General features: G+C 40.5%; 1 protein-coding gene across 2 annotated transcripts in view; it reads right to left on the reverse strand.

Annotated features, from left to right (window-relative positions):
• Positions 1–12,810, reverse strand: part of SH3BP1 (SH3 domain binding protein 1) — a 101,163-nt gene that overhangs the window by 45,755 nt on the left and 42,598 nt on the right. For both annotated transcript variants that reach the window (XM_056525293.1, XM_056525292.1), the window contains exon 2: positions 8,652–8,694. Coding sequence is in view for 1 of the 2 variants with exons in the window: in XM_056525292.1 (XP_056381267.1) it covers positions 8,652–8,694 (43 nt within the window). In the remaining variant the exon portion in view is untranslated. The remainder of the gene's footprint in view (positions 1–8,651; positions 8,695–12,810) is intronic.

A 12,810-nucleotide genomic window follows, 5' to 3' on the forward strand; every position in this document is an offset into this window, starting at 1 on the left:
GTTAGAAGTGCATTCAAAATTAATTCTTGACACGTTTCAGGGCACTTATCAGAAGGGTCCTTTCCTCAGTAGACGTGTGTGACCTTGTGAAGACTTATAGAAAATGTTTGACCTCTGTCATTACCAACAAAGGGTGTATTGAGATGAACTTTTGTTATTGACCAAATACTTATTTTCCACCATAATTTGCAAATAAATTCTATAAACATCAGACAATGTGATTTTATGGATTTTTTTTTCTCATTATGTCTCTCATAGTTGAGGTATATCTATGATATTTTTTAAGTGGGACAACTTGCACAATTGGTGGCTGACTCTTTTTTGCCCCACTGTATATATTTGTATTCTTATACCTATGGTATAGAGCTTTTCATGGGAATAGAGATATATACCCATTGAATGGCAGGGATCGAATATATATACTGATATGAGGGGGAAATAGATGTGATCTGTTTAATGGATATACTGGAGTGATTTATGTAATAAATTTGCATGATAAATAAATGAGAACATTTATAAAGGAATGCATGATGATTAATTGATGAATTTAAGAATGAATACATGATGATGGCATGTATGCTGTATCCCCATATATCCCTTTGTTTCAGCATTAATTCTTAAATTCATCAATTAATCATCATGCATTCCTTTATATATGTTCTCATTTGTTTATCATGCAAATTTATTGCATAAATCACTCCAGTATATCCATTAAACAGATCACATCTATTTCCCCCTCATATAAGTATCAATATTTGATCCCTGCCATTCAATGGGTATATATCTTTATTCCCATGAAAAGCTCTGTTCCATAGGCACAAGCATACAAATATATATATATATATATATATATATATATATATATACACACACACACACTACATTATCTATTAATAAGGTAAACATAATTCATCATCCATTACTACCCTCATATGGTAGTCTAGAAGTTCTAAACACAGCAGTTTACTAACATGTATGTCCATGATTAGTCTTTTAATCCTACCAGGCACATGCGCGAAGTCCCGCACCTCAGCCGAGACTCTCCGATCCTGTTCCCCGATCGCACTGTGCATATGGGAGATGTCTGCCTACAAAGTAAAGTCTATACTTTGCAACACAACGGATATTAATTCTTTTAACATTTATATATATTATTTATAGTGTGCCTGTTTACATTGAACGTCATCTGCCTGCGTTTTTTTCAGAGCAGGTTACGAGTGAATATCGTGACCTATCAAACACCCAATGTTTTAGCGCCTTTTTAGGTTTAAATAGTGGGCTTGTGTTTTTATGTATAATATGCCATTTTACATTGAGTAATCTGGAAACGTGTATATTATTGGCTATGGAATAAAGAAACATACAGCTTCATCACATCTTGCGAAGTGCGAGTTATTTCAAGACGGTTGCGTCGATGATTCCCGGACCTGTTTTTTCCTGCTAAAGATATTGTCCATCAGTGAGGAATCTCTGAACCTCTGAACTACCGATTCCCGGGAGGCTGCAACGTCCATTGATGCTTTGATAGGTGGTTATGTCTGATACACAACCACAAAAGATGAGAAGAATCGGCCCTACCTTTCTAATTATAAACCTGCAACATGCATTTAAGGTGCAGACATACTGTCCTATGAGAAGCTCTGCTGCTTTTTGTTTTATGTACAGATTTGCAGCATGTGTTTGCTATGGGGATTTTCCCCTACTCTGGACAGTTCTTAAAATGGACAGAGATGTCAGCAGAGAGCACTGTGGTCATGATGTCAGCAGAGAGCACTGTGTTCTAAAAAGAAAATAATTTCCTCTGTAGTATACAACAGCTAATAAGTACTGGAAGGATTAAGATTTTTTAATAGAAGTCATTTACAAATCTGTTTAACTTTCTGGCACCAGTTGATTAAAAAAAGTTTTCCACCCGAGTACTCCTTTAAAAAGTTCAATAAAAAAAAAAAAACTCCTGGAGAAGCCCAAAAATCACTCTCAATGGCCCCAGCAGACTCCAGTTTCATGCTGCATTGGAAGCCTTTATTTTCCTGTTTTAGCAGCTGGGCGCCTGCTGCTGAATACTACATTTCCCATGATGCCCCAGTATCTTAGTGATGATGCAGACCTGTAATGTCACGTCAAAAAAATCGCACCCACACAAGAATAGTGGGGATGTGAGATACCAATTTACAAAAGAGTTCCACAACTTGTTTCGCAAGGATAGAATGAACAGAAAAGGTGGTGGAGTCTGTCTGTATGTAAGAAGTGGTATGAAAGTCAGTGTGAACGATGCCATAGTGTGTGATGATTCTGAGGAGGTGGAATCACTGTGGGTAGAATTACAAAAGGAGGGAAATACTGAAAAAATAATATTTGGTGTAATCTACAGACCCCCTAATATCACTGAAGAGATAGAAGGTCGGCTGTATAAACAAATAGAGAGGGCCGCCCGGGCAGGTACAGTGGTAATAATGGGAGATTTTAACTATCCAGATATAGATTGGGGCCGGGGGTTGGCTAAAACTACAAAGGGGAGAAAATTCCTAAATTTATTGCAGGATAATTTTATGGGCCAGTTTGTGGAGGAACCAACAAGAAGTGATGCCTTGTTGGATCTGATCATTTCCAACAACGCAGAGCTGGTTGGTAATGTAACTGTGCGGGAAAACCTTGGTAATAGCGACCACAATATAGTTACTTTTGACTTAAAATGTAGAAAACAAAGACAGACGGGAAAAGCAAAAACATATAACTTTAAAAAGGCAAACTTCCCTGGGTTGAGGGCTGCACTACAGGACATAGACTGGGGGGAGGTGTTCTCAAATACTGATACAGAAGGTAAATGGGACATCTTTAAATCAACTCTAAATAACTATACAGCTAAATATATACCAAAGGGGAACAAATATAAACGATTAAAACTAAATCCTACATGGCTGACAAATGAGGTTAAAAGAGCAATAAACAACAAAAAAAATAGCCTTCAAAAAATACAAATCGGATGGGTCAGCTACAACATTTAAACAGTACAAGGAGCTTAATAAAATCTGTAAAAATGTAATAAAAACAGCAAAAATTCAAAATGAGAGACAGGAGGCCGAAGAAAGCAAAACTAATCCTAAATATTTTTTTAGATATATAAATACAAAAAAACCAAGGGCAGAGCATGTAGGACCCCTTAATAATGATAATGGGGAGGTTGTCACGTGCGATCAAGAGAAGGCGGAGCTACTGAATGGGTTCTTTAGTTCTGTATATACTATGGAAGAAGGAGCTGACATTGGCCAGGTCAGTGCTGGTAACACATCATGTAATGTACTGAACTGGCTTAATGTAGAGATGGTACAAGGTAAGTTAAGTGATATAAATGTAAGCAAATCTCCAGGGCCGGATGGACTACACCCAAGAGTTCTTAGAGAGGTAAGTTCAGTAATATCTGTACCCTTGTTCATGATATTTAGAGATTCTCTGGTGTCTGGTATTGTGCCAAGGGACTGGCGCAAGGCTAATGTGGTACCAATCTTCAAGAAGGGCTCTAGGTCTTCGCCAGGCAATTATAGACCGGTAAGTCTAACGTGCATTGTGGGTAAATTGTTTGAAGGACTTATAAGGGATTACATACAGGAATACATAGGGGATAATAGTATTATAAGTGATAGCCAGCATGGGTTTACTAAGGATAGAAGTTGTCAAACCAATCTAATTTGCTTTTATGAAGAGGTGAGTAGAAGCCTTGACAGAGGAATGGCTGTGGATATAGTGTTTCTGGATTTTGCCAAAGCGTTTGATACTGTCCCTCACAGACATCTGACAGGTAAGTTAAGGTCCTTGGGCTTGGAAACTTTAGTTTGTAACTGGATTGAACACTGGCTCATGGATCGTACCCAGAGAGTGGTGGTAAATGATTCGTACTCTGATTGGTCCCCGGTTATTAGTGGTGTACCCCAAGGTTCAGTACTGGGCCCGCTGCTGTTTAATTTATTTATCAATGATATAGAGGATGGTATTAACAGCTCTATTTCTATCTTTGCAGATGACACCAAGCTTTGTAGCACGGTACAGTCTATAGAGGATGTGCATAAGTTACAAGATGACTTGGATAGACTAAGTGTCTGGGCATCCACTTGGCAAATGAGGTTCAATGTGGATAAATGTAAAGTTATGCATCTGGGTACTAATAACCTGCATGCGTCGTATGTCTTAGGGGGGATTAAACTGGCAGAGTCACTGGTAGAGAAGGATCTGGGTGTACTTGTAGATCACAGACTACAAAATAGCATGCAATGTCAGGCTGCTGCTTCCAAAGCCGGCAGGATATTGTCATGTATAAAAAGAGGCATGGACTCGAGGGGCAGGGACATAATACTCCCCCTTTATAAAGCATTGGTACGGCCTCACCTGGAATATGCTGTTCAGTTTTGGTCGCCTGTTCATAAAAGGGACACTGCGGAGTTGGAAAGGGTGCAGAGACGCGCGACTAAACTAATATGGGGCATGGAACATCTTAGCTATGAGGAGCGATTAAAGGAGTTACAATTGTTTAGTCTTGAGAAGAGACGTTTAAGGGGGGATATGATAAACGTATATAAGTATATAAATGGCCCATACAAAAAATATGGAGAAAAACTGTTCCAGGTTAAACCCCCCCAAAGGACGAGGGGGCACTCCCTCCGTCTGGAGAAGAAAAGGTTTAGTCTAAAGGGGCGGCACGCCTTCTTTACCGTGAGGACTGTGAATTTATGGAACGGTCTACCTCAGGAACTGGTCACAGCAGGAACAATTAACAGCTTTAAAGCAGGGTTAGATACATTCCTGGAACAAAATAACATTAATGCTTATGCAGAATTATAGAACTACATCCCTTTCCCTTATCCCCTTACATCCTTCCCTTCAATCCCCTGGTTGGACTTGATGGACGTATGTCTTTTTTCAACCATACTAACTATGTAACTATGTAACTATGTAACTTCCAGGAGGTGGAGATGGGTGGGTTTTATAGAAAAAACTGGCAAAAATACAATACTTCTCAATATAAGTTTTTGCCAGGAGTACCCCTTTAAGATGAACAGGAAAACAGCCCAATAATTACTGAACAGTAACAGAGCCTTTCCTAGTTTTGGCATTACACATATATGAGCAATGAGTGTCTGGCAAAGAAACACTTCATTGTGCGGACATTTCATCCATTTCTGTCCATGCACTTTTGAGTTGTCTGTGTTAAAATTTCTCTCTTTTAATGAGACAGTCACTTCCGTTTCTGCTGATGGATGGTCTCTAAATACCTGTTGTGGTTACTGCTGCCTCAATTTATTGTTCCCTACCACCTTGCCCATTTCTTGCAATGCATATGCCTCTTATGAACAATAATGTACGAGATAAACGGTGCACCACATTTCCTGCTTTCTTACTCATTTTGCAGGATGATACTCATAGACTTGGACTCTTACTCCATGATCTTTACTTTTTGTTGGTACCCTTTTTGTTTTTATAGGACTTTTTCATCGCTTGTTATTAATTTTTTTTTAGTGTATGAAGTGACAAAAAATATGCATTTCTGGTATTGGTATTTTTAGGTTTACAGCATTGAGTGAGTGGTTTATTTAACGTTATATTTGAATATTTCAGACATTTTACGCATACGGCGATACCACATACGTTTATTTTAGTTTATAGCATTTTATTTGAAAAACAAAAAGATTAAAAAAAAGGAGATGGGGTGACTCAAACCGTCACGCCCCCTCCAAAAGATTTGCATTGAGGGACGTTTTTGTGACGTCACCAGGGCATGGCCGACCACCACAGCTCGAAAACAGCGTTTGGAACATTTACTTCCGAACACTGGCCAGTGGAGTACCCCTTTAAGGGGTAAAAATTGTTTTAGTCAGTATTTTCTAAAACCAGTAGAAGAACTATAATGGAAAGAACACAGGAACACAGTGAAAAAACTATAATGTAAAGAACTGCATCTTTTTCTGTGTTTTAAACCCATTCCTGTTTCTTCCTAAAATACTGACCTGAAGAAAACATTTTAGGTGAACCCAGCCTTATCCTGTATATACTGTAAGTGATGTACTGTGTATAACAACCATCATCCTGTATGTAACACAATTCTACTTTTTATAAACCTCACCATCCTGTAGTTTACACTCATACTACTGTGTAGCAACCATCAATCTGTATATAACTTAGATTTTATATATATATTTTATACACCCGCCATCAGTGCTGTATCGGCACCACGCTAAACAAGGGAGCCTAAAGAATATATATCTGTGAATATCTTGCAATGTACTTACATGATTCCTGATGATCGTCTACAGCGAGAAACGCGTTGAATCTGTCTATCTATGGACTATTTAGCCATAATTCTGGGGAGACTAAAAGAGCCGGAGAGTTTATAGCCAAAGACGCAGCACCTGAACTATCAATCGAACCAGGAGAAATGGTCTTCATTATCTGACTGCAGACCGGCACATTGAAGCAAGTTCTGGAAACCAGGTTCATTTGTTCTTATTCTACTGTTTGATGTTGGAACTGTATATGCACTGTGCACGGGACTGCCATCCTAGTGCAAACCACAGAGAATAATTTCGAGGTACGTACTTGGTATTTGTCAGGACTGTTCATACTGATATATAAAAATATACGGCTTGTGCCCGAATACAGGCTTAGTTTGAACTCGACATCATTAACTTTGCTTGATTGACAGTTCTCCTTAAAGGAGTAGTCCAGTGGTGATTCAGTGGTGAGCAACTTATCCCCTATCCTAAGGATAGGGGATAAGTTGCAGATCGCGGGGGGTCCGACCGCTGGGGCCCCCTGCGATCTCCTGTACGGAGCCCCGACAGCCCGCGGGAAGGGGGCGTGTCGACCTCCGCACGATGCGGCGTCCGACACGCCCCCTCAATACAACTCTATGGCAGAGCCGAAGCGCTGTCTTCGGCAATCTCCGGCTCTGCCATAGAGATGTATTGAGGGGGGGTCGACACCCGCTATCTCGGCGGAGAGCTGGGGCCCCGTACAGAGAGATCGCAGGGGGCCCCAGTGGTCGGACCCCCCGCGATCTCAAACTTATCCCCTATCCTTAGGATAGGGGATAAGTTTTTCACCACTGGACTACCCCTTTAATATAAGTGTGAACTAAACACAAGATAATAATGGTGTGCAGAGTAATGCATGATACAGATGCTTCAACAGGACTGCAGATATAATATTGAACTGTAGCAGGTAAAACCCCATACCGGCATCAGACTCGTATTGGTCCCAGCGCTACAATATGGTATGGCATTTTTTTATGCACATTGTTGCAGTTTTTTGTATATTATCTATTTGCACTAGCACTTTGAGTGGCGGCCGTGTTCTTTCACGTAAAGATATATATGAATAAATCTAAAATCAGCATGATTATATGCCTCATGTTTCTTCAGTGCAAGAAAAAAAAATATATATATATATACAGTGATCCCTCAAGTTACAATATTAATTGGTTCCAGGACGACCATTGTAAGTTGAAACCATTGTATGTTGAGACCATAACTCTATGGAAACCTGGTAATTGGTTCTAAAGGCACCAAAATGTCATCCAAAAATTGGAAAAAGTGAGGATTAAAGAAAAATAAGTAGATAACTAATATAGATAAAGCAAGTCCTTACATATAAAAGTAAGAACGATCTGCTGGGAGCTGTAAATCACTGTCTAAGTCAGTGTTTCCCAACCAGGGAGCCTCCAGCTGTTGCAAAACTACAACTCCCAGCATGCCCGGACAGCCAACGGCTGTCCGGGCATGCTGGGAGTTGTAGTTTTGCAACAGCTGGGGCCACCCTGCTTGGGAAACACTGGTCTATGTAGAGGACAGGAGCTTCTTCAGGGTCCTGTACAGTACACAGTGTCCTAAAAAGTAATGGAATCACCCTCACCTGGTGTCCAAAGGAGCAGGTAACCCTGGTACAGGTAAAGTGTACAGAACATGTAATACCCCTCTGTACTGTAGGGGGCGCTACTAGACACTCTCAGTGCATACGCTTCAGTAATACAGGGGTTTTACCAGTGAATGCCCATTCTGATTGGTTGGTTCTTCCGGCCATTGACAGGTATCACAGATCTGGACTGTCTGTACATTGTATGTTGAGTCTGGTTTCAACTTACGATGGTCCAGAAAAGACCATTGTATGTTGAAACTATTGTATGTTGAGACCATTGTAAGTTGAGGGATCACTGTATATATATATATATAATTTTTTATTCATTAGCATTCTACAATATATAACAGTCATCATCCTGTATATGACAATTATCCTGTACGTAACAATCATACTGTATATAACACAGTTATCCTGTATATAGTGTAACCCCTCTGAGAAGACCACTCAAAAATGTAATGAAAAGTGGTCTTTTAGTGAGGGCATGACCTTCTCAAAGAAAATAGCCACAGTGCATAATATATGGCGGACAAAAAAATCAGTCACATGAAAGAGGATAAGGGAGTGGTCTTCGCATAGAGGTGGTCTTCAGGAGAGGTTTCATTGTATAACACCATTATCCTGTATGTAACACCCAGCCTACTGCATATAACATCCATTATCCTATAGATAACATTATCCTCTATACTACACCCATCATCCTGTATAAAACACAGTAGTATATTAGTTGTAATAGGACTTTTACTTACAGGTAGTAAATCCTCAGTCAGGAGGTCGGTGACATCTTGTGATCTGAAAAAATGAAATGTCGATTAATAGGATAAAACGTCAAAGAAAAAGCAGAATATTAAGACTCTGGATGAAGTGTGTGAAGGAGTCAAGTAAGCCGAGGCCAGGAGAGCGGGTAGTAGTGATTAGGAATGAGTGAAACATTTTTAAAACAGTCACTATTGAGAGCGTCTCAGCATCACCATACAAAAAAAGCAATACTGTGCAATCTCCTCTGGCATTAATAGAGACTCCGATACAGGGTGCTCACGTTCAACATGTAGATAGACACAGAATATAGAACTGGAAAGCACGGAGCACTCACCTGGACTTCTCTTGTCAATCAGACATAACTCTTTATTTTCATATTACTGTAGCGGAGAGGGAAGGTGGCGTGGGAGAGAAAGATGGGCGACAGTCCGTTTCGTGCCACATGCGATTAGTCAGTCCCGACGAAGCGCTTGTGGCGTGATATGGACCGTCGCCCATCTTATGGAGGTCTAGGTCTAGGGACGTCTCTTATGTAGTTAGGCCACAATGTCAAACATATTCCCCAACAATGACTTTTACAAGAGCTTAATGGTAAAGGCATTGTTTGGGTTTTTATGACATATCTGTTTTTATTAAATAATTTAAATAAAGAAACACAAACAGTACAAAATATGGCTCCAGATCATGTGCATCATGTGATATAAGGCATTAAAGAGATTACACAGGGCCATATTATCAAGGCAAATATACCAGAACTCAGTCACCAGAAAGGTAACAGACACATCTCATCTGATACAGGAGGGCAGGTGGTCATAGGTAAGTGACTCTTTCAGACTATAGCTCAGTAGCACATGTGGAAGTTGGGCAAGCCAATCCCGCCCTTCTCTTTACTATGAACCACCAGGCAACCACACAAACTGCGTCACCAGTGTTAGAAGGTTAGAGAGAAAGAAGTACAAGATTCTAGGCAAGATATCTATTTTAATGGAAGCCATCTTACCGAATCATGAGAGAGTGAGAAGGCCCCAGTTTTTAAGATCATGTTCAATATCTTGAAAGTGGTGTAAATAGTTGGCTGCAAACAAATCATTGAGGTCAGCAACAATATTAACACCAGATATAGAAGAGAATGAGGTTGGGTATTAAAGGGAAATTGGGAGGAAATCCATCAAAAAGTATCAGGCGACATACAGTGTGGGTGAAAAGGAGACCGATGAGGGGTCACTGACTGCTATACATTCCTGAAAACTGAGATCTGTCCCTTCGAAGATCGGCTTCCATCTTCACTGAATTTCACGCTGGAGGCGGGACTGCTGGCTCAATTTGAATATTCATTGTCGCAGGTCATGTGAGTGCTCAGTCAGTGCAGCGCTCACGTAACCTGCGACAATGAATATTGAAATCGAGCTGGTGGGCCCGCCTCCAGCACGCAATTCAGGGAAGATGGAAGCCGATCTTCGGAGGGACAGATCTCCAGTTTACGTATAGCAGTCAGTGACCCCTCATCGGCCTCCTGTTCACCCACACTATAACCCAGTGTATTGGGTTTAGTGTGGGTGTACAGGATGACCGTTTTCCTTTAAGGAGTTCAGCTTTATGGGTGTTAACCGTAAAATTACTAAAGGCACCTTATTCCACAAATTCTGCCAAAATAGCTGGTAGAGAAACCTGCAGAAACATGACACACAGATGTGACATACAGTCATTCGGTATTCGATTGCTATTCCATGGTGATAACATAGCAGGAAGGGGCAACCAATTCTCATGTCTTAGTGGTCCAAGGAGACAGAGAAAAAAAAACAGAATGCCTGGTAGAGCCGCCATGGGGCGTTCCAGAGCAGCAAGGATTTTAGTAGATCCCCCAAGTGTAAGAAGCTAGCGGTTTTACCCTTAAAGAGGATCATGAGCTTAAAGAGGAAACCCCATCTATATGGGTTCTCCTTTTCACAGAGCACTTCCAGATGTGGTTTCAGCAGTTGACATAGCTGCAAGGTATGTCTAGGGAGGTAAGGTAAGAGAGTAATGGACACTCCATCCAAATCAACAGGGCCATGATCTCTAGCGGACATCATAGTTTTGTCCTTTTCATTGAAAAAGTGCACATGGCATATAACATCACATGGTGGCGCGTTATCAAGAGGTTTAGAGCTGATAGAGCGACGGATTCAATCTAATTCAATAGCATTAGGTTCCTCAGAGCCAAGTAGAACAGAAAACACTTTTTGAGCAGTAATACCAAGGTCAGTAGGGAGCACTGATTTGTGTATGCCCCGTAGCTGTAGGTTGTTGCAGCGGTGGTGATTCTTAATGTCCTTCTGCATGTAAAAAAGATTAGTGATTTTAGTAGCATGCTCTTGAAGGACCTTCTGGTGCAAGTCCAGCCTGTCATGCACCATGTCTTGTTGTTTATCAAGCTTCTCCATGTGCGGAGACTCCACCTCCAATTTGGTGTACATCCATTTTTTTCTATGATGTTATGTGACAAACAACCAACCCCCTTCACCCCCCACCTCCCCCCCCAGCCTCCGTTTCTGGCCTTTGTTACTTTTTCTGTTTACACCATTCCACATGCGTTGTCAAGAATGTTATATTTAAATAGTTCGGACAATTATGCACTTGGTGATACCAAATATGTATTTATTTTTCGCTGCACAACCAATTACAGAAAAGAAGGTCGTCTACATGCAGCTGTCAGTTTTGACAATGGCATCTAAATGCTTAATAGCCCAAGTTCATTACTCCGAACGCTGTGTGCGGGCTTCCGTGTTCGCGGCCTCGGGGCGTGACGTCACGCCCGCCTCCTCTACCAAAGTCTATGGGAAGGGGGCGTGACAGCGGTCGCGCCCCCTTCCCATAGACTTTCGTTGAGGAGGCGGGCGTGACGTCACGAGGGGTCGGGCGTGACGTCACGCCCGGCGGCAGCGAACACGGAAGCCCGCACACAGCGTTCGGAGTAATGAACTTCCGGACGCTGCGTGCGGAGCTCCGAAAGGCAGGGCAGCGCACAACCCCTTTAAGGGGCCCATGAAATTTCTGAAGACTTTCAAATTCATTGTATGACCCTGCTCAATGTATACTGTATGCCACTGTAATGTGTGCTTTGTATGGTATTACTATTTGCACCCTTTATTGCATTGTTATTTACAGATTGCATGAAATTATTATTTTGACATTATTTGTCCCTGTTGTTATTGCATTGTATTGCACTGTGATTTGTACAAGGGATGACGTTAGAAATGGGTGAATTCCCTATTACAAAACTGTGTTTCCTGTAAATAAAAAATGAAGCCTGAAATGCTTAAACACAAATCCATGTTCAGCTTTCACTGTCTCAAATAAAGCTCTGTAACAGGAAGTGCTTTACATACGTCAAACGTTTACATGACAAATTTTTACTTATTTGTCACATACTTGTACACTATTTGGCCAAATACTTTGGATACTGATTGTCACTGTTACAGTATTTGTTTGCTCTATATCCTTGTAGTCTATGCTGTATATGACACTAATGACTGTGCTGTGTATAGTATCATAATTTGCATACTGTAAGGCACTGCTATTTGGAAATGTGAATTTGGATCAGCTATTAGCATACTGTCATTTGTGGCTATATCACTTTTTATTTGCATTTGTTTTCATAAAGCGGCTTATTTTTTATGTTGGGAACTATAGGTTATAATATGACTCAAAGTGACCTGATTGCCAGCTATTTCCTTAATTTGATCCATACTGTATGTTTATATATTTTTTTAAGGGTGGCACATAAATAACAGTTTACATGGTGTGCCATGTGGTTGCACTTTGTAGCGACATATTATTTTACCATAAAATGGACTACAATTTTTTTTTATTTTGACATTGTTCAATGTACATTAAAATTTACATGTTGGCGGCATTCCTCTGCATTGTATGATTAAAACGATAATCAATTTGTATAGTTTGCATCATGTATTACTACTTTTGCAAAATGTTAAACTTAAAACATTTTTTTTTTAAAGTTATTGGGTCAGAAAAATGCGATTTAAATATTACTTTTCTACCAAAGCAATTGAATGCATTGAGTTTTCTGTGACAGGCTGTAAAAGCAGATCTGTCATGGCATGCCATAAGACCTTCCGAAGGCATCAGGCTTCCATGACAAGAGATCGG

This window comes from Hyla sarda, chromosome 6 (assembly GCF_029499605.1).
Source record: "Hyla sarda isolate aHylSar1 chromosome 6, aHylSar1.hap1, whole genome shotgun sequence".
In the NCBI taxonomy this organism is placed as follows: domain Eukaryota; kingdom Metazoa; phylum Chordata; class Amphibia; order Anura; family Hylidae; genus Hyla; species Hyla sarda.